General features: G+C 39.2%; 1 protein-coding gene across 1 annotated transcript in view; it reads left to right on the top strand.

Annotated features, from left to right (window-relative positions):
• Positions 1 to 23,911, top strand: part of LOC126163202 (dynein axonemal heavy chain 3) — a 1,221,238-nt gene that overhangs the window by 1,097,273 nt on the left and 100,054 nt on the right. The window contains exons 59-60 of the mRNA XM_049920156.1: positions 2,750 to 2,907; positions 17,988 to 18,147. Coding sequence (XP_049776113.1) covers positions 2,750 to 2,907; positions 17,988 to 18,147 — 318 coding nt within the window. The remainder of the gene's footprint in view (positions 1 to 2,749; positions 2,908 to 17,987; positions 18,148 to 23,911) is intronic.

The following is a 23,911-nucleotide window of genomic DNA, read 5'->3' as shown; positions in this document are numbered from 1 at the left end:
AACTTGCTGTTGCACAAGTCCAAAACTTCATTGCAAAATATTCTGTCATTCTAAACAATCAATTTGGTTTTCAGCAGGAGAAAGGCACCTTCAATGCAGTAAACAAGTAAACAGTTTCATTGAGAAATTAAGTACATCATTAGATAAGAGAAATAAGGCGGCAGGAATTTTCTGCAACCTCACAAAGGTGTTTGATTCCATAAACCATGCATTGCTTGTTTACAAACTTGAAAAGTATGGCATTAGCGGCAGTGCCCCACAATGGCTTAAATCCTACTTATCCAACAGAAAGCATAGAGTTAATATTTCTTCAAATGGCACATATTATTTTTCTGACTGGAAAAAAAATATCTCAGGGTGTTCCACAAGGCTCCATATTAGGCCCAGTCCTATTTATCTTTTATGTTAATGACTTACCGTTAAATATCAGCTCCCCATCGGTTCTGTTCGCAGATGATACTTCTGTCTTAGTTGGAGATCAGGACTCAGAAAAAATTCCCAAATCTGTGATCAGTACCCTCAGTACCTTAGAAACTTGGTTTCAGCTAAGTGGGTTGAATCTATTCAAATCCAAACAGTCAAAATGTGAGCAGATTAGTATTGTACACAACAACCAAGGTACCGGTATAGAAGAAGCTGACTCACTAAAATTCTTAGGTTTAAACGTACTAAAAAATTTGAGCTGGCAGGCACATATGGAATACCTGGCAAACAAACTGAGCAGCTTTGCATTTGCAATGCAAATATTATCAACTGCAACTTGCATCGACACACGAAAAGTAGCATATACAAGCTACTTTGAATCCATTATTAGGTATGGTATTGTTTTTTTGGGTAACTCGACTCACATAGTGCGGATAGTAAAAATACAGAAAAAAAATCATACGAAATGTGTGCACTGCAAATCACAAAGAACCATCTAGATCATTATTTAGAAAACTTAAAATATTAACTCTGCTATCCTTATACATATATGAGATTATTATATTTTTGTACACCAGACATGAATTATTTGAGGGAAACCTTTTTGTCCATTCACATGATACCAGAAAAAAAGAAAATTTTGATGCTCCACACCCACCGCCTCAGACTGTATGCCCAGGGACCTCAATACATGAGAATGAAAATTTGAAATAAATTAAAAGGGAACAAGTTGATGTAGATGAATTTATGTTCACTTAAAAGAAAGCTATATGAGGTACTGACACTGAAGTGTTATTACTCAGTGGATGAATTCATGTGGGATAAACTGGAAATTTGAGCTGGGTACAGTGTGTTACACATTCCAAGAAATATCCTTATAGTGTTGTTATTTATTATAGTGCTATTATTTATTAATGTAAAAACCATTGTAATTGTTTTATAAATTTTTGACACGTCTCCTGCACGCAATCCAAATGGATTGTAAATGTACGTCACGAGATGAATAAAACACAATTCACTACCTTTGGGTATGCCGTGGAACAAGTCTGTTTTATAAATATAGCAAACTTTCACAGTGAATAACATAGCGCCTTTCTGGTCATTTCCAGGATTGTCCTAAGCTAATTTTTTCAGTCATTTGTACCTAACAGTGTGCAGACTCTCAGTAAAGGTTGTAACAAGTGTCTCCCTTGTTAATAGTGAGAACTAGGGTGTTTTTAAATTTGAACTAGTACAATAAATTTTGTGCACCACATTTTACTTTGAAACAAGCCTTCTGAGAATATTAAGATGAACATACAAATTTAATAGTTATTTACCTACTGTCCACTGAGTGTCTTTTGAACTTTTAGACTAATGTACAATATTTTATGCAGATCTCTGTACAGTCCCACAGGCTTTGGAGCTGATGAGGTGCAGAAGACCTAATAATTTTCTCATCTGCTCATGTGCCAAAGTGCTCTTTAGATCATTAGCAAAAGTATCCACTAGACAAAGTGAAGGAACTTTCATTCTCCTGAATACTGGACCATATCGGAATCTAAGGAAATAAGTTGACGTGGTAGCAAGGGGTGCTTGCATTGAAAATAGGGTACCATCCCATATTGTCCCTCTGGGTGCCACTACCTAGTTGAGGAGGAAAAGACTTATGTGTAAGTGGGAGCATGAATATATGCAGGTAAAAAATAACAAACTAAGGCTGGTGAAACCAACAGCAGCAAACATCTCTTCAGTCTCATTAGTGGATTGATGGAAAGAAATGACATAAACATAATTGATACCAGGGCTTTGTCCTCTTATGCACAGGCGTCTCCTGTGGAAATAAATGTATCTAACTAACAGTATCTTGTCTATAGCAGAGGAGACAATTCTTGTGGGAAATACTGCACCACTTAGTTAATGCACAATGTGACGTTTCCAAGTACATCTTCAGGTCTCTATATTTAAGATTTTTGGCTCACTGATCATTTTATGATCTGATATTAAAGTGCAAAACAGGAATCATTGCACCAAGAATGAGACTCTTAAGGACAGTTAATTACCCACTACCTACAAACAAATTATTAGAACTACTCTATAATTTTAATCTGGACTGACTGGTAGTCTATTCACATCTCACATTCATCTTAGTACAGCATTTCCATTTTTCCATCCTGTTGTCAAAATTTTTGTCATGTTTTATCTTGATAATTTCTTTTCTGACTAGAAGGCAGATAATTCCACTATGACCTTATAAGGTATCCTGCTTTGCTTTTATTTGTGCATTTAATTTTATGCTGTTCTTCTTTATGAAAGTTCAAATTTTGAAACCTTATTAATTTCTCAGATGTTTTTGAATGATTATAAAGAAGTACCATATGAAGCTCTTACATACCTCACAGGAGAATGTAACTATGGAGGTCGTGTAACAGATGACAAGGACCGAAGACTTCTGCTTTCTCTCCTTGCCATCTACTACAATAAAAGAGTTGTTGAGGAGCCAATGTAAGTGTTGTCTTTAATACCAAAACTATAGTTATTTTTGCATTATTTTTCTCTCAAGTGCTTCCTTATTAATTTGGTATGAAATGTTATTTTCATATATTCCTTAATTGTATCATAACATTACAATGTAACGATATATTTAAGAGTTTTCTGAGCCTGAAAGTGTTATATATCTATGATGTGTGTTCAAAAAGTAACAAGAATGTTTTAATTTTGTGGGCTTTATACATCTGTTTCTCAACTGTTTTATCTTGTTGGCACACACATTCTTTGATGTATGTTTGCATCATTTTGAGTATTTCAAAATGTTCAAATGTGTGTGAATTCCTAAGGGACCAAATTGCTGATGTAATCAGTCCCTAGAATTACACATTACTTAAACTATCTTATGCTAAGAACAACGCACACACCCTTGCCTGAGGGAGGACTCGAATCTCCGGCAGGAGGGGTCACACAATCAGTGACATGGCGCCTCTTAACTGCACGACCACTCCACCCAGCTTTGAGTATTTGACAGATGAAAAGTTTAAATATGTTTTTGAGTGCTTGGTGAGTTTATACTTTCTAGAAAGTTGGATCAAGGAATTTGAAGTGTTGGCAGACGTGCCAACACCTTGTAGTTAGAGGAGGCCGAAATGCACGCGATAAGCTCACGCAGACTGGCGTGAGGTCTGGAACATTACAAGGTTATTAATATAGCAAATAAAGTACGTCGTTGAAGTAATACTTAACTTTATTCCGTAATTGGAGAACATAGGTCTTGATTATACATAAGTGCAATCTCAATATCAATTGGTAATGGCGCCTTGCTAGATCGTAGCAACAGACGTAGCTGAAGGCTATGCTAACTATCGTCTCGGCAAATGAGAGCGTATTTGTCAGTGAACCATTGCTCGCTAAGTCAGCTATACAACTGGGGCGAGTGCTAGTACGTCTCTCTAGACCTGCCATGTGGCGGCGCTCGGTCTGCCATCACTAACAGTGGCGACACGCGGGTCCGTCGTATACTAGCGGACCGCGGCCGATTTAAAAGCTACCACCTAGCAAGTGTGGTGTCTGGCGGTGACACCACAGAATTTGCATTAGTTTTACTTGATAAATGGAATAAAATGTAACGCCGCATTTAAAATGTTGATTGTGGTTTTTGACAAATCTATATGGACATTCAAATGAACCCTGGTCACTAGTGTAAAGTAATGGTAATGATTTTATTAACTCAGAAATGTAGATGTACACAGTTCACATATTCAAAAATAGTCGCGAAACTGTTGGCACGTTTTCCCCATTGCTACACTAGCCGGCCCATTCCATCCTTGAAGAATCTAGTAGACTGCAGTCGGATCCAGACCTGGACCCAATCACTTAGTTCATTGTCCGTTGCGAATCGATGTCTGCGAGTAGCTTGTTTTAGAGGTCCAACTACACGAAAATCACACGGTGATAAGTCGGGACTGTACAGTGGATGTTCCAGCTTTCTCACTGAAACTGCTTCAATGTTGTCTTCACCACATTGGCCGTGTCTTGGTGGACATTACCATGCAGGAGGATAATGCCATTGGACAACATGCCTCAGTGTTTTTGACTTGATGGCTCATCTAAGGTTCTCTAAGGTGGTTTGATAATGTCCCAGGAACTCGACAAGCATTGGGTCCTCGTGGTCAAAAAATAAGGACATTATGAGCTTCTTCAAGGATGGAACTGACCAGCTAGTGTAGCAATGGGGAAATTGTGCCAACAGTAAGTAAACTGCCGTCTGATTCACATCTCCTATGCAGCATGCTACGTAAATTTAAGTATTAACTGTGTTTTTCTTACTTGTCACTTCTTTTTCCATGTGTTTTTGCTTTTAGGAAGCTTTAATTTTTGAGAACTATTAATAGTGTTCCATAGATTTCATGTTTGTTTTGAATACAGTCCAGAGACAGTTAGTGCTTATTTTCATTGTTTCCAACGAGAAGTGTCTGTAACCACAGTTTAGTCTGCTATCAGCCGCCTTTAGTGAATTAGCAGTCTCATTAAAAGTTGATTACTTAACTTTCTACAGTTAACTGTTGATTTCATAGGATGGATAGGATGTGTGACTGCTGTGTACGGACACAGGAGGAGCTGGCCACTGTTCGCAAACAGCTTAAACTGCTGATGGCCGTGGTCAGCCGTCTTCAGGCTGCTGCCTCGGAGTGTAGTGGCAGTGGGGAGTCTGGTGCATCACATGGTTACATCCCAGGTGTTTCATGCTTCATCCATGGTCCCTGCTGTCGAGACATCTTCGCAGGTACCGGGCGAGGTTGGGTCACCCTCTCCCCAAGGGGGAGGGTCAGTGTGGAGGCTGGCCATGTGGCATTGCCCTCTCTGCCTCTGAGTGGACATGTGGCCAGTCTTTCAGCAAGGTCCGAGCAGGCACACGGCAGGAGGGGTTTAATAGTGATTGGCAACTCCAATGTTAGGCAGATGATAGAGCCCCTTAGGGAAATAACAGAAAGGTCAGGGAAGAAGGCCAGTGTTCACTCTGTCTGCTTGCCGGGGGTCTCATCCGAGATGTTGAGGAGGCCCTGCCGGCGGCGATAGAGAGCACTGGGTGCACCTGACTGCAAATTGTTGCTCATGTTGGCACCAATGACTCCAGCCGTCCGGAATTCAGAGGTCATCCTCAGTTCATACAGGCAGTTGGCGGAGTTGGTGAAGGCAGAAGGCCTCACTTCTAGAGTGGAATCTGAGCTAACTATTTTTAGTGTTGTTCCCAGAACCGATTGTGGTCCTCTGGTTTGGAGGCAAGTGGAAGGCTTAAACCAGAGGCTCAGACGATTCTGTGGAGATCTGAGGTGCAAATTTCTCGACCTCCGCTATCGGCTGGAGAAATGTATGGTCCCCCTGAAAAGGTCAGGCATGCACTACATGCAGGAAGCGCCTACATGGGTAGCGGAGTACGTGTGGAGTGCACATGTGGGTTTTTTTTAGATTAGAGAATTGCCTCCCTAGGCCCGGCAAGACGCTTTCTGAGACGCGACAAGGTAGCAGTAGGCAAAACGCAACAGGGAATGACAATATTAATGTGGTAATAGTAAACTGCAGGAGCATCTATAGGAACGTTCCAGAACTGCTCTCATTAGTAAACGGTCACAATGCCCACATAGTACTAGGGACGGAAAGTTGGCTGAAGCCAGATGTAAACAGTAATGAAATTCTAAACTCAGATTGGAATGTATACCTCAGATACAGGCTGGACAGTGAAAGGGGAGGCAATAAAAAGTGCAATAGTAGCGAAGGAAATTGACAGAGATCCGAAATATGAAATAATTTGGGTGAAGGTCACAGTTAAAGCAGGCTCAAACATGGTAATTGGATGTCTGTATAGGCCTCCTGGATCAGCGGCTGTGGTGGCAGAACACCTGAAGGAAAATTTGGAAAATATTTTGAGTAGATTTCCTGAGCATGTTATAGTTTTGGGTGGACATTTTAATTTATCAGATATAGACTGGGAGACTCAGACGTTTATAACAGGTAGCAGGGACAAAGAATCCAGTGAAATTTTTTTAAGTGCATTATCTGTAAACTACTTTGAGCAGTTAAACAGAGAACCGAGTCATGGCGATAACATATTAAGACCTTCTGGTGACAAACAGACCCAAACTATTTGAAACAGTTAACGCAGAACAGGGAATCAGCGATCATGAAGGGGTTACAGCATCGGTGATTTCAGCCATAAATAGAAATATTAAAAAACGGAGGAAGATTTTTCTGTTTAGCAAAAGTGACAAAAAGCAGATTTCAGAGTACTTTGACGGCTCAACACAAAAGTTTTATCTCAAGTATAGATAATGTTGAGGATCAGTGGACAAAGTTCAAAACCATTGTACAATATGCATTAGATGAGTACGTGACAAGCAAGATCGTAAGAGATGGATAAGAGCCACCGTGGTACAACAACCGAGTTAGAAAACTGCTGCAGAAGCAAAGGGAACTTCACAGCAAACATAAACATAACCAAAGCCTTGCAGACAAACAAAAGTTACACGAAGCAAAATGTAGTGCGAGGAGGGCTATGCGAGAGACGTTCAACGAATTTGAAAGTAAAGTTCTATGTACTGACTTGGCAGAAAATCCTAAGAAATTTTGGTCTTATGTCAAAGCGATAGGTGGATCAAAACAAAATGTCCAGATACTCTGTGACCAAAATGGTACTGAAACAGAGGATGACAGACTAAAGGCCGAAATACTAAATGTCTTTTTCCAAAGCTATTTCACATAGGAAGACTGCACTGTAGTTCCTTCTCTAGATTGTCGCACAGATGACAAAATGGTAGATATCAAAATAGATGACAGAGAGATAGAAAAACAATTAAAATCACTCAGAAGAGGAAAGCCGCTGGACCTGAAGGGATACCAGTTCGATTTTACACAGAGTGCACGAAGGAACTTGCCCCCTCCTTGCAGAGGTGTACCGTAGGTCTCTAGAAGAGCGTAGCATTCCAAAAGATTGGAGAAGGGCACAGGTCATCCCCATTTTGAAGAAGGGACGTCGAACAGATGTGCAGAACTATAGACGTATATCTCCAACATCTATCAGTTGTAGAATTTTCGAACATGTATTGTGTTTGAGTATAATGACATTTCTGCAGACTATAAATCTACTCTATAAGAATCAGCATGGGTTTTTAAAAAGACGATCATGTGAAACCCAACTCATGCTATTCGTCCATGAGACTCAGAGAGCCATAGACACGGGTTCCCAGGTAGATGCTGTGTTTCTTGACTTCCGCAAGGCGTTTGATAAAGTTCCCCACAGCTGTTTAATGAACAAAGTAAGAGCATATGGACTATCAGACCAATTGTGTGATTGGATTGAAGAGTTCCTAGATAACAGACTGCATCATGTCATTCTCAATGGAGAGAAGTCTTCCAAAGTAAGAGTGATTCTACCCTATCTTCATTCGCCATCGGCATTGTCGTTGTGACCGTGAGACACCGTTATACCAAGAGGAAAGGCGCGTCGATCTTAGAGCATGAGATATGATGACCTTAAACCATTGACAACACACAACGGTCACGGTAGCACCTGATTCCAGAATAGCTGCAGTAGTTAAGATCTACGAACTATCCCTTGTTGACCAGGTCCCCAAAACTTAACTCGTAACGAGATCCCTTCAAAGCAAATTGTCATAACGATTGTCTATAAAGGCTTCGTACAACGAGAAGAAATGTTACGGTTGATGGAATAATAACAGATACGATCAAACTGTCTTGTCTCTTCTGCTTTATTTAATATAACTTCGTTCACAGTTTCATTTCGCATTCACCACTCATTCACCGAAACCCTTTGATGAACAGTTTTGGTTGCTTAACACCAACAGTCAATGATAATGATACAGCTTTTCTCCTTTTTATAAATTGAAGCCCGCTCTCCGTGATATAATAAAAAAAAAAATGGTCTCAATACCGCGTCCCTCGTGAGATGCAAATAGACTTATCCCGGAATTGACCGCCCTGTAGGTGTACTCAATTTAATGACCACACTTCGCTGTCCACTATTTCGCGTAACTGAATGTCCATTTGTTAGTCTGATTATACACTGTAGCTATTTAAAATTCGCCCCTATATTTTTCACAACGCACAATTAGCACTTCGTTACTTGTTTGTTTTTTTTTTTCTAAGAGTAAACGGAAAAAAAGACGCCGTATCATGGGCTTAGTCGACATAAAGCAAAACACCTTAATATGCCCAATTTCACCTCTTCTTATAGGATCGGCTACCTTACTCATTAATTTACTACATATTGTTTCCAATAACACTAAACAGGTATCGCCGTTATATTTTAATTGTATTCAAAAGCATGTTACTACTATTATGACCAACCAAATCGTCACAAATCGCGCGGCGTGCGTTTTTAATGATAACTTTACGCTATTCAATTAAATCGCGCGGCGTGCGTTTTTAATGATAACTTTACGCTATTCAATCTCCGTTACAGCTATCTTGACTCGTAATGTTACACGGCCCTCCAGACTGTGATGTCTTGAAGAGGGTTCCAGACAGAGGCCACTTGTTTAACCAGAGAGGATTTGGTCCTTTTCTGTTCCTCTTAATTCCACTTTTAACTCATCCATCCTCGCTGTTCGGTGAGAGGATAAATCGTATTTCAGCGTCGACATTGTTGCTGATACCAAGAATGTATCTCATGGAAATCGTCGGTACATTCTTTAATTTTCTTTGTAAGTTAGTATAAGTACGTATTTATCCACTGGTGCTTTTATTTAGTCCACTGAGTGTAGTCTTGGTATCATTCAGTGTTTCTTGAATCTATATTTTGCTCCTTATTGATAATACTTCTTCAGGTCTATGTGAGGGAACAAGCCTTTAATTACATCAGTATCACAATCTGCCAGGAGGTAGCTCCCTTCATGAGGTATTTTCATTATTTTGTATGGACCTGTATATAAATATTGCCATTTCTTATTCAGTCTTTTCCTGGTTGATGCTTTTGGGTGATTTCTCAATAAAATTTCTTCCCCTACATCATATGTGACTACTTTCTTCACATTTTTATCAAAACGTGTTTTTCTCAATTGTGCTTGATGCTTCAGGTTTTTGTAGACCTTCTTCACCATATCTTCTTTCTTGGTAATCTTTTGTTCTATCGCAGGTAATTTCTTCATCCATTCTGGCACAATACTTTCACCAAATACTATTTGGTTAGGTGAATAACCTGTCGATAAGTGTGGTAAGTCATTATACACTTTCTCAAATTCATAAATCCAATCGATCCATTTATAATGTTGTTTGGGTATGTACGTCCGTAAAAATCGGTTCAACTCTTGGAAGATTCTCTCAACCGGATTTCCACAAGGGTAAAATCTTGAGATGTAAATGTGTTGGATTCCTTGTTCTTTCATAGTGTCTCTCCATACTTTGCTGGTATAATAAGCAGCGTTGTCTGTCAAGACCATTATAGGTTTGCCAAGCTCAGTTATATAGTTGTTGATAAATTTGCGTAACATGGGTCGAACGTGGAGATTTTTCAAAGGATATAATTTCACATATTTTGAAAAGAGATCATAGAAAGCCAATACATATTTGAACCGTCCACGTGTCATGGGACATGGTCCACAGACATCACATGACACCAACATTAAAGGTTGTTGTGGGATGATATGATGTAATTCTATCTTCCGACAATAGTTTATGGGTTTCGCCTTCTGACATATTTTGCACTTCTTAAGAATATTTGTAGCTATATGTCCCAAATTTGGATGATAGCAGTATTGTGCTATTTTGGCTGTACATTTAGCGGCACCAAAATGACCCCAATTCAAGTGAGTGTACCATACTAGTGATTCTAAATATTTATTTGGAACACAAACTTTCCAAACATCTTCTTCATCCTTCTTTCGATACAGTATTCCGGATTTTAATTCATACTGTTCTTGAGAGTGACTTAGCGTTTTGCTTTCAACAGCATGCCTAATGGCTTTCCACAACTTATCATCTTCTTGCAGTTGTGGAAGACTTCGACATAGCTGTGAAATCTGCCTCTCACAATATTGCCTTGATAAATTCATGACTTTAAAGTCAATAGTCCGTTCTTCACACTCGTCGTCATTCTTTCTTTTCGGTAGTCTTGAAAGAGCATTGGCTATGATGTTGTCTTTCCCTCTGATGTATTTGAGCGTAATATCATATTCTTGCAGTAGCAAGGCCCACCGGGTTAAACGTGAATGGAACATCCTTCCTGTTAAAATAAAAGATAAAGCTTTGTGGTCACAGAATACAATGATCTTCTTTCCATATACAAAATAGCAAAACTTTCTAAGGGACCAGACCACGGCCTGTACTTCCAATTCAGTAGTACAATATGCGCGTTCACAGCTAGAGAGTGTTCTGCTGGCAAACCCAATTATTTTGATGGTACTGATATCTTCTGAATTGTCCATCTGGAAAAGAGTGGCACCCAATCCTGTTTCAGAAGCATACGCAGCAATATAAAAATCTTGATCAAGTCTCGGATGATGTAACAGTGGAACATTAGTCAAAGCATTGCGGATGTTATCAAAAGCTTGCGTGCATTCGGAATTCCACTCCCACATGACATTTTTTCTTAACAGCCGTAACAAACAGTCTTGGCTTCCTAACTGATTGGGTAAAAATCGTCGAAAAAATGAAACTAAGCCGATAAATGACTTTCAACAAGTAGTACAGTTCGTCCCTTTGGATAACAGATAAATATTCTGATTCTAACACCTTTTCCTGCAATGACATTTTATCAATCATTTCTTCAGAACATTCAATAAGGCATATATCATACACATTTTCATCATCAATACTGACATATTTTACCATTAGATTCATACACAACTGATTTGGAATTACTCGGCCCTTTCTCAGGGTGGCTGTCAAAACATTACCATTGGAATTAAATATACATTCACCTTTCTCTAAATTAATGATTGCACAGGTGTCACATAAAAAATCCAAACCCCAGATACATGGTACTGTCATTTTAGGAACAACCAGGAATGTACTTTCTATTTGAGCCCCCCGGATTGTAACGTCGACATGTACCTGTTTCACAACTTTTTGCATTTTTGCGGTGAACGTGCCAGACACGGTACATCCTGTGATAGGAAAAGTGGGTATTTTTACCCCTCGGCTTATCTGTTTTAAACAGTCCAGCGTCATGACACTAATAGTTGCTCCAGTATCAATTAATATTTCAACATCAACGTTATTTATACTTGTTGGAATCATTGCCTGTAAAATTTGTCCACATTTATTAGAAACTTCAGGTTTTTCTTCAATTAATTCATTCCTTATATCCTGATCATTATTGTACCTTAATACTCTCAGTTCAAATTGATGCTTGCCTTCCTTCTCCTTTCCAGTCATCCTAGGAAGGCATTTGGTGACAGGTATTAGTTTAATCTATCTCGTTGAGTCTTCGGTGGGGGTTCATGAACTTCCACAATCCGTACAGTATGATCCGAGTTATGGTATTCACCCCATCGCACATTGGAGGCTCCTTCGCCCATTGGTATAACTCCTTGTGCTGGATGAGGACTCGAGGCATTTGTTCCATCCTGCCGATGAACATTATGCTTCGAATTATCTTCCCAAGGTCGAATACAATTGGGATCATCACTTGGGTACCTGTTACTCTTATTAATATCACTACTATGCACATTCGCGTCACCATATCGAGGTTTACCTCTAGCACAGTAAGTATCTCTTCTATATTTATTATAATCATTGTTTTTATTGCAACCATAGGATGAAGATTGTCCACGCTCCTGTGACGCAGGTTTGACCTGGTTTTCGGTATTATTATTATCATATGTTAAATTATTATTATTATTATAATTATTCGTATTACTATGAGTGTGAGTCGACATTTGATTACCACTCATTTGTCTTGCGTCTTCCATAATCATATCTATAGAGTCAATCACCGACAAGAACTGTTCTACATCGTGGTCAGGAACATTTATTAACTTTTCACGTATATTTATGGGCAACCTTCCCTTCAAAATTCTGATCACTTCCTTGTGAGAAATTGGATCACTCCAATAACGTGTCTTATTTATGTACTTTTCAAAATATTGCCTTAAAGTACTCCTTTTACTGTTAAAATACTCAGGTTGGTAAACCTCTTTTCTTAATTTCTCTTGTTTACTCGACGACCAGTATTTAGCCAAAAAAGTTGTTCAAACTCAGCGCAAGTATGGCAACTTTCACTTACTTCAGCGGTCCATAATGCGGCTTCTCCGATAATTTTGGATACTATAAATTGAAGTCGGTCATGTTCTGACCAGCTACGTGGAAATATTCTTTTGAAATTATTGATAAAGATTTTTGAATGCAGGTTGTTCTTTTCAGTGGAGAATGTTGGGAATTGTCTACTTTTAAAAATGCTGTTACCACCTTTAAAGAAGACAAATATCCTCGCTGACCAAAAGAATCATCATCTTTACCAACCGAATCATCAACTTCCAAATGCAAATTTTCACCACAATTTATGATTGGTTTCCTTTTGCCATTTAGGTAACTCATTAACTATTTTCTCTTTTATTTTCTGAATTTCGCTAGTGAAGAGCTTAATTAATTCATCATTTCTACGTAGGTGCTCATTGATATTTTCATTTGGCTGGGATCCAATAGTAGTCTTAACCTTGTCTACAATTACATTTCCTTTTATTTCTATCCATTCAGATAGATCTTCATCAAGTCTTTTAGTTTGATCTACTAAATACTTGTCAATCCCCTTACGAGCATCGGACTCAAACTCGACTATTTGTTTCAAAAGCTCTTCTATCTGTGTGCTAGCATTGAAACAGCTGCTTTCACACTTAACCATCCTATTGGACAGGCCATCATAACTCTTCGAAACTACCTCATATTTCTTTTCTAAGTCATGAAGTTTTCCCATTAAATTATTATATTGCCTTTCTAAGGTGTTAGAAAACTCTACATCTAGTTCTCCAAATTTCGCATTTAATTGAGTCTCCCAGTCCGCCTTTAATTCTTTCTTAGTATTTTCCAGTTTATAATCAAAGGGGTTTAGTTTGCTTTCCAAAGAATCCATTTTAACTTCTAATGAACCAAATTTGGCCTCAAATTTTTCGTTTAACTTTTGATTGTCCCCTTTTAATTGCTTATTATCTTTTTCTAGTGAACCAAGTCTTCCATTCATTACACCCATTTGAGTATTTATTGATACCAGCATATCAAACATTTTTTGATTAATATTTCCATTTTGAGGATCAACTTGCTGATCTACTTCCGAAACCTCAAGATCTTTATGTTCTCCCACGCTGCTTACCTTACTTATCATTGTATTTGAATCTCCTAACGGCTCTAAATCAATAACTGTATTATTATCTGTACATGTCTCCTGTCCCAGATTGAGCTCATGGGATGCATCATCCATATCCTCTTCACTTTCCTCTCTCTCTCTACTCATTACTCTACTCAACTGCACATTAAGATGTATTCTTTTCGTTCGTTTTGACATGATTATTCACTACCAAGACATACACTTATTTTCACTATGTATTTATATATTTATCGACCGAAATCACAAGTCTCAACTTCTTTTTTTTTATAATTATACAGTTATCTTAATCATACCTGGTAGTATCGCTCACTTTTAGCGATTATTGAAGAATACCTCTTTCATTGGACAGACTCCCTGGCTGCTACAATATTTTCCAACTCTAGGGTTCGTGAATCCGGATGACACTCGACTCGATGCAGCAATCCTCGATCGAGCCGCACGTTGTGGCGCCACTTCTACCGTATCTTCATTCGCCGTCGGCGTTGTCGTTGTGACCGTGAGACACCGTTATACCAAGAGGAAAGGCGCGTTGATCTTAGAGCATGAGATGTGATGACCTTAAGCCATTGACAACACACAACGGTCACGGTAGCACCTGATTCCAGAATAGCTGCAGTAGTTAAGATCTACGAACTATCCCTTGTTGACCAGGTCCCCAAAACTTAACTCGTAATGAGATCCCTTCAAAGCAAATTGTCATAACGATCGTCTATAAAGGCTTTGTACAACGAGAAGAAATGTTACGGTTGATGGAATAATAACAGATACGATCAAACTGTCTTGTCTCTTCTGCTTTATTTAATATAACTTCGTTCACAGTTTCATTCCGCATTCACCACTCATTCACCGAAACCCTTTGATGAACAGTTTTGGTTGCTTAACACCAACAGTCAATGATAATGATACAGCTTTTCTCCTTTTTATAACTTGAAGCCCGCTCTCCGTGATATAATAAAAAAAAAAAGAACGGTCTCAATACCGCGTCTTCGTGAGATGCGAATAGACTTATCCCGGAATTGACCGCCCTGTAGGTGTACTCAATTTAATGACCACACTTCGCTGTCCGCTATTTTGCGTAACTGAATGTCCATTTGTTAGTCTGATTACACACTGTAGCTATTTAAAATTCGCCCCTATATTTTTCACAACGCACAATTAGCACTTCGTTACTTGTTTTTTTTTTTTCTAAGAGTAAATGGAAAAAAAGACGCCGTATCATGGGCTTAGTCGACATAACGCAAAACACCTTAATATGCCCAATTTCACCTCTTCTTATAGGATCAGCTACCTTACTCATTAATTTACTACATATTGTTTCCAATAACACCAAACAGGTATCGCCTTTATATTTTAATTGTATTCAAAAGCATGTTACTACTATTATGACCAACCAAATCGTCACAAATCACGCGGCGTGTGTTTTTAATGATAACTTTACGCTATTCAATTAAATCGCGTGGCGTGCGTTTTTAATGATAACTTTACGCTATTCAATCTCCGTTACAGCTATCTTGACTCGTAATGTTACACGATTTCAGGAGTGCTGTGGGGAAGTTTCGTAGGACTGTTGCTATTCACAATATATATAAATGACCTAGTGGATGACATTGGAAGTTCACTGAGACTTTTTGCGGATGATGCTGTAGTATATCGAGAGGTTGTAACAATGGCAAATTGTACTGAAATGCAGGAGGATCTGCAACGAATTGACACACAGTGAGCCGGCCGGTGTGTCCGTGCCGTTCTAAGCGCGTCAGTCTGGAACCGCGCGACCGCTACGGTCGCAAGTTCGAATCCTGCATCGTGCATGGATGTGTGTGATGTCCTTAGGTTAGTTAGGTTTAAGTAGTTCTAAGTTCTAGGGGACTGATGACCACAGATGTTGAGTCCCATAGTGCTCAGAGCCGTTTTATTTGACACACAGTGCAGGGAATGGCAATGGAATCTCAATGTAGACAAGAGTAATGTGCTGCGAATACATAGGAAGAAAGATGCTTTATCATTTAGCTACAATATAGCAGGTCAGCAACTGGAAGAAGTTAATTCCATAAATTATCTGGGAGTAGGTATTAGGAGTGATTTAAAATGGAATGACCATATAAAATTAATCGTCGGTAAAGCAGATGGCAGACTGAGATTCATTGGAAGAATCCTAAGGAAATGCAGTCTGTAAACAAAAGAAGTAGGTTATAGTACACCTCTTGAGGTTATAGTACACTGCTTGAATACTGCTCACTGGCGTGGGATCTGTGCCAGATCGGGTTGATAGAAGAGATAGAGAAGATCCAACAGAGAGCAGTGCGCTTCGTTACAGCATCATTTAGCAATCGCGAAAGCGTTACAGAGATGATAGATAAACTCCAGTGGAAGACTCTGCAGGAGAGACGCTCAGTAGCTCGGTACGGGCTTTTGTCAAAGTTTCGAGAACATACCTTCACCGAAGAGTCAAGCAGTATATTGCTCCCTCCTATGTATATCTTGTGATGAGAATAAAATCAGAGAGATTAGAGCTCACACAGAGGCATACCAACAATCTTTCTTTCCACGAACAGTACGAGACTGGAATAGAAAGGAGAACCGATAGAGGTACTCAAGCTACCCTCCGCCACACACAGGTGGCTTTTGGTGTTTGGATGTAGATGTAGATGTAGATACCAGAACTGGTGTGCATGGTCTTTCATTTCTTTGAAGGTGGTGAAGTCGCATGTTTCCATTGCTTGCTCTGACACTTGTGTTCCATGCAATTTTGTCATATGATGATATGTTGGAGACCGTGGCTGTTTTTGAAGACAGATGTTGATGGTGTTAGGACAGCAACCAGCCACAAATTTATCTTGAGTTCCTTTATTCAAAGGGAACCATTACCAGTTTCGAATCGTTGTGATTCATCATCAGACGGTGTGTTTTTATAGATTAATTGTCCTAAAATATAAATAAAACATAATTACAAACACGCCACACACAGATGGTTGCGTTGCAGATTTTCGTTGCATGTGACTTGCGTGGAACGTCGGTTTCGAGTGATTGTTTCCATAACGTTCATCCAATCAATGTAAATGCATTCCCACTGCATCCTCGTTGTTGCACATGTAATAGTTCTCACTGTACACTTTAGATTTGTCGCTGAGATCATTCCAACCACGCACCATATGTTTTGGTACATACAAAGAGCTTACAAACATATGGATGCCACAGATGCTATGATATATCGTAACATTTGACAATGATGTCCTATGTTTGGAAAGGATCATATATTCTTTTACAAAACTGTAATGTCTTTTACATTAGTACAGAGAGATTGAATTTTTTTTTAAAATCTGTTAATGCTAATTTAATTATAAAGTTTTTTATATATATTTAGAACTGTATAGGTAAAATAGTATATTATTTTATTACATTTGGCAGCATGAGAATTATAGTAACATATAAATTTTCTACTTGATCTGCAGATAAGTGTATTAATATTATTTGCTTTGGAGGCTGGAAAGTAATTTTTGGAAATTTTTCAGGAAAGGGGTGTTAGCCAACTCTGTTTGTTCGTTAAAGATATAGTCTGCGGTGCTGTTTTTGTGTGTGTGTATTTCTAATTCTTCTAATATATTCATAGTGGCTCCTTTTTCTGCTAGATATAAAATCTTTAAGTTGTCCTCAATGTTTCCCACTGAATGGTTATCTTCAGCATTTGCAGCGCTGTATGCGCTGGCGCACTGTTGTGCAAAATGATGGGTGGTTTGCACAGAAAGTACCGCCTGTTCTTTTGCATAGCTGGTCGCAGGTTATGCTCCAAAAATGAATAGTAATACTATGCATTGACAGTATGCCATGGAGGAATGTAATGCTTTAGGATAACTCCATCACAGTCTTACACAAGAACCACCATAACTTTAGACTGCTCCATTCACACCATCAACAGAACAGGCTCTACTAATGGTATACTATGCCTTCCACATTGCTGGCAACTGGTTCTACACAATGAGCAACTGATTCTACACAATGATGGTGACTACTTTGAAGGACAGTAACAGGTGCAAACACGTAACTCTTTTGCATCCGTTGTGAATAAATAGTTGCCGCTATTTAAGTTCCAACCCTTGTATTATGTCAGTGCTGAGGAGCAGTTGTTTTTTTATTATCAAGATACCATTGTTTTCCATGTTTTTGCTTTAGTTATTGATAATTTCTGTGCAATAGCCTAAGAGGATTTTTATATGGTTGCAGAATCATAAACTTATTCATTTTGAATTTTTATGCATTATAGGTATGCGTTTTCCAGCAGTGGACTCTATTATGTTCCACAGGACACCTCTATTGAGGGATGTTTGGAATACATACGCACTTTACCTCTCATTACATCACCTGAGGTTTATGGTCTGCATGATAATGCAGACATTACTAAAGATAACAATGAAACATCACAGGTAAGTCTGTGTATTCAGAAATTGTATAATTTTATTACACTACAAACTCATTTAGTCACTTTTAAAGTACACTGGTTTCAAAATTCTGTATTCTGGATTGTAATCTACCTCTCATTTTGTCCTCAGTCCAAACTTTGCAGAAAATTCTCTTTCTTATCATTAAATTCTTCATGTTTATGGTCATAGCATCTCTAGTTGCTTGAAGAGATTCTAATTCCATAATTGTAGACACACATAAAGATTTAAAATATCTTCAGTAACTCAGCTTTAGTTTTTTGTGTTTCCTATTTTTTTTAAGATGTTTAAAACATAGAAATGTTGAAAGATTAAATGAGACCTGTTCCACTGTATATGTTGAAGTATTCCCTGTGTCTGAAGTATTGTGCAGTTCATACTGAGTGTGCTGTTATTCTTAAACTCTGAACTGCTGCCTCTTAAAGTACTGTTCAGACAAAAAGTTTAGTTATTCTTCATGTGGACTTCTTCACCATTGCAACTTCTCCTGTGCTAGAATCTTGAAGCCTTAACCAATTCTCAATTCTCACTACCAAAAAGAATTGAAAGCTCTTCTGTTCTATGCAATTATATTGCATCATAAGGCAACATGTAGTTTACAGTTTGGGAGCATATATTGATCTGAAATTCACAACCCACTTCCCTGGGACAGGACGTCACTACCAGAACGCTCAGCAATACTGCTGCTGTTCACCCATCTTGGAGACGCATGGCGCCCATCAGAGCCAGTGTACATGCACAAATGACACAAATTCCCAGCAGTTTCAATTCAAAGCAAATTAACTAATAACAAGTCCTGTCACTGCGGCAATTATCATTTGTTGGTCCAGTAGACACAAGGTATCACATTGCTTTACCATAAATGATATGTTACACTATATATCCATGTCTTTAGACAGATAACATCATTGCAATGCTCTTAAATAAAAAAATAGGCAATATTTGTCATTTCAAACACGCTTCAGCATTATAAAATTAAAGTAGTGACAATTTGCCTCTTTAGTTTCTCAACTACATTCTTCATGAACTACAAGCCATCCACGTATAGTCTTTGTATTAAGTGCTAATCCCTTTTCTGTCCTATAGTAAGCCTTAGTATCCCTTAACTAAGCCCTCTACACATAAAACAGAAAGTACAGGCACAAACACCAACAGTTTGCTTACTACGCCCCTTCCCCCCTGTCTGACAAAACTGCACACTGTAGTTGCGATGCTGTGCTGCACAAAGGTTGATAATGTTGGCACCACTTTCCAGATGAGGTCCACAAATACTTCTGATGCCATCCATATAATCCGAACTTAAACTTTGTGCTGTGTGACGTAGCCCTGAAAATTTTGTGAGGATAAACTATTTGTATTTTGTTTCCATTTTTCTATTTTTCTATATGTATGGACTAACTACAAAAAAGACTGGTAAATCCATTGTACCTGTACTTAATACTCAAATTAGTTGTCATATCAGCTCCCTTACCATCTCTTTGTAATTTTCGTATGACATTTAAAGTCAGCCCCCCCCCCCCCCCACCCCCCACCCCCCCCATGAACCATGGACCTTGCCGTTGGTGGGGAGGCTCGTGTGCCTCAGCGATACAGATAGCCATACCGTAGGTACAACCACAACGGAGGGGTATCTGTTGAGAGGCGAGACAAACGTGTGGTTCCTGAAGAGGGGCAGCAGCCTTTTCAGTAGTTGCAAGGGCAACAGTCTGGATGATTGACTGATCTGGCCTTGTAACGCTAACCAAAACGGCCTTGCTGTGCTGGTACTGTGAATGGCTGAAAGCAAGGGGAAACTACGGCCGTAATTTTTCCCGAGGGCATGCAGCTTTACTGTATGATTAAATGATGATGGCATCCTCTTGGGTAAAATATTCCGGAGGTAAAATAGTCCCCCATTCGGATCTCCGGGCGGGGACTACTCAAGAGGATGTCGTTATCAGGAGAAAGAAAACTGGTGTTCTACGGATCGGAGCGTGGAATGTCAGATCCCTTAATCGGGCAGGTAGGTTAAAAAATTTAAAAAGGGAAATGGATAGGTTAAAGTTAGATATAGTGGGAATTAGTGAAGTTCGGTGGCAGGAGGAACAAGACTTCTGGTCAGGTGACTACAGGGTTATAAACACAAAGTCAAATAGGGGTAATAATGAGTAGGAAAATAGGAATGCGGGTAAGCTACTACAAACAGCATAGTGAACGCATTATTGTGGCCAAGATAGATACGAAGCCCACACCTACTACAGTAGTACAAGTTTATATGCCAACTAGCTCTGCAGATGACGAAGAAATTGAAGAAATGTTTGATGAAATAAAAGAAATTATTCAGATAGTGAAGGGAGACGAAAATTTAATAGTCATGGGTGACTGGAATTCGAATGTAGGAAAAGGGAGAGAAGGAAACGTAGTAGGTGAATATGGATTGGGGCTAAGAGATGAAAGAGGAAGCCGCCTGGTAGAATTTTGCACAGAGCACAACTTAATCATAGCTAACACTTGGTTTAAGAATCATGATAGAAGGTTGTATACATGGAAGAACCCTGGAGATACTAAAAGGTATCAGATAGATTATATAATGGTAAGACAGAGATTTAGGAACCAGGTTTTAAATTGTAAGACATTTCCAGGGGCAGATGTGGACTCTGACCACAGTCTATTGGTTATGACCTGTAGATTAAAACTGAAGAAACTGCAAAAAGGTGGGAATTTAAGGAGATGGGACCTGGATAAACTGAAAGAACCAGAGGTTGTACAGAGTTTCAGGGAGAGCATAAGGGAACAATTGAGAGGAATGGGGGAAAGAAATACAGTAGAAGAAGAATGGGTAGCTTTGAGGGATGAAGTAGTGAAGGCAGCAGAGGTTCAAGTAGGTAAAAAGATGAGGGCTAGTAGAAATCCTTGGGTAACAGAAGAAATATTGAATTTAATTGATTAAAGGAGAAAATACAAATATGCAGTAAATGAAGAAGGCAAAAAGGAATATTAATGTCTCAAAAATGAGATCGACAGGAAGTGCAAAATGGCTAAGCAGGGATGGCTAGAGGACAAATGTAAGGATGTAGAGGCTTATCTCACTAGGGGTAAGACAGATACTGCCTACAGGAAAATTAAAGAGACCTTTGGAGATAAGAGAATCACTTGTATGAACATCAAGAGCTCAGATGGAAACCCAGTTCTAAGCAAAGAAGGGAAAGCAGAAAGGTGGAAGGAGTATATAGAGGGTCTATACAAGGGAGATGTACTTGAGGACAATATTATGGAAATGGAAGAGGATGTAGGTGAAGATGAAATGGGAGATACGATACTGCGTGAAGAGTTTGACAGAGCACTGAAAGACCTGAGTCGAAACAAGGCCCCCGGAGTAGACAACATTCCATTGGAACTACTGACGGCCTTGGGAGAGCCAGTCCTGACAAAACTCTACCATCTGGTGAGCAAGATGTATGAGACAGGCGAAATACCCTCAGACTTCAAGAAGAATATAATAATTCCAATCCCAAAGAAAGCAGGTGTTGACAGATGTGAAAATTACCGAACAATCAGTTTAATAAGCCACAGCTGCAAAATAATAACACGAATTCTTTACAGACGAATGGAAAAACTAGTAGATGCCGACCTCAGGGAAGATCAGTTTGGATTCCGTGGAAATACTGGAACACGTGAGGCAATACTGACCTTACGACTTATCTTAGAAAAAAGATTAAGGAAAGGCAAACCTACATTTCTAGCATTTGTAGACTTAGAGAAAGCTTTTGACAATGTTGACTGGAATACTTTCTTTCAAATTCTAAAGGTGGCGGGGATAAAATACAGGGAGCGAAAGGCTATTTACAATTTGTACAGAAACCAGATGGCAGTTATAAGAGTCGAGGGACATGAAAGGGAAGCAGTGGTTGGGAAGGGAGTGAGACAGGGTTGTAGCCTCTCCCCGATATTATTCAATCTGTATATTGAGCAAGCAGTAAAGGAAACAAAAGAAAAATTCGGTGTAGGTATTAAAATCCATGGAGAAGAAATAAAACTTTGAGGTTCGCCGATGACATTGTAATTCTGTCAGAGACAGCAAAGGACTTGGAAGAGCAGTTGAATGGAATGGATGGTGTCTTGAAGGGAGGATATAAGATGAACATCAACAAAAGCAAAATGAGGATAATGGAATGTAGTCAAATTAAGTCGGGTGATGTTGAGGGTATTAGATTAGGAAATGAGACACTTAAAGTAGTAAAGGAGGTTTGCTATTTGGGGAGCAAAATAACTGATGATGGTCGAAGTAGAGAGGATATAAAATGTAGACTGGCATGGCAAGGAAAGCGTTTCTGAAGAAGAGAAATTTGTTAACATCGAGTATAGATTTAAGTGTCAGGAAGTCATTTCTGAAAGTATTTGTATGGAGTGTAGCCATGTATGGAAGTGAAACATGGACGGTAAATAGTTTGGACAAAAAGAGAATAGAAGCTTTCAAAATGTGGTGCTACAGAAGAATGCTGAAGATTAGATGGGTAGATCACATAACTAATGAGGAAGTATTGAATAGGATTGGGGAGAAGAGAAGTTTGTGGCACAACTTGACCAGAAGAAGGGATCGGTTGGTAGGACATGTTCTGAGGCATCAAGGGATCACCAATTTAGTATTGGAGGGCAGCGTGGAGGGTAAAAATCGTAGGGGGAGACCAAGAGATGAATATACTAAGCAGATTCAGAAGGATGTAGGTTGCAGTAGGTACTGGGAGATGAAGAAGCTTGCACAGGATAGAGTAGCATGGAGAGCTGCATCAAACCAGTCTCGGGACTGAAGACCACAACAACAACAACATTTAAAGTCACAATTTGACATTAGATAAGGTAAAAAAGTAAATAGCTAAATCTGTCTCTGCCATTTTTGTAAGTAATCCTCGTCATAAGTATTAAAACTAAGTCACTTCTACAGAGAGGTTATAATTAAACTGACAGTGTTCTGAGTGCTGTGGTGTGGGCTGTACACATCGCAGAATCCTCAGCACCATAAGTATGTTCATTATTGGTGCACTCGTGGGGGATGCGTGAGAGGAAAATAATAATAATAATAACAATAATAATAGTTCCACTTTCCACTATCAGGTGATGATGTGGTGCTGTAAGCAGTCAAGATAAGGCTTGGGTGCCGGAAAAGGGCAGGAAAAATCAAACGTTTGATAACAGTGCTTCCATTACAATGTGTATTCAGCACAATCTCTCGAATCAGCAACATGCTCCATCCGTAACAGGGCATGGTTGACAGTTTCTCACAGCGTATCAGCGTATCTGGTAAATTAGAGCAATATGTTATTGTATGCTATCCTTCAGATCAGGAAGAGTCTGGATACATCCCTGATAAACACGATCTTTCAGATATCTCCACAAACAGATGTCACACAGATTTAGCTCAGATGATCTGTAAGGCCGTATGTTTATAAAATTCATGATATGAATATAATAAAGGGAAACATTCCACGTGGGAAAAATACACTCCTGGAAATGGAAAAAAGAACACATTGACACCGGTGTGTCAGACCCACCATACTTGCTCCGGACACTGCGAGAGGGCTGTATAAGCAATGATCACGGGCACGGCACAGCGGACACACCAGGAACCGCGGTGTCGGCCGTCGAATGGCGCTAGCTGCGCAGCATTTGTGCACCGCCGCCGTCAGTGTCAGCCAGTTTGCCGTGGCATACGGAGCTCCATCGCAGTCTTTAACACTGGTAGCATGCCGCGACAGCGTGGACGTGAACCGTA

The sequence above is a fragment of the Schistocerca cancellata genome, chromosome 2 (assembly GCF_023864275.1).
Source record: "Schistocerca cancellata isolate TAMUIC-IGC-003103 chromosome 2, iqSchCanc2.1, whole genome shotgun sequence".
NCBI lineage: Eukaryota > Metazoa > Arthropoda > Insecta > Orthoptera > Acrididae > Schistocerca > Schistocerca cancellata.
The sequence above is the reverse complement of the archived record's forward strand: the minus strand, read 5'-3'. Positions and strand labels throughout refer to the sequence as shown.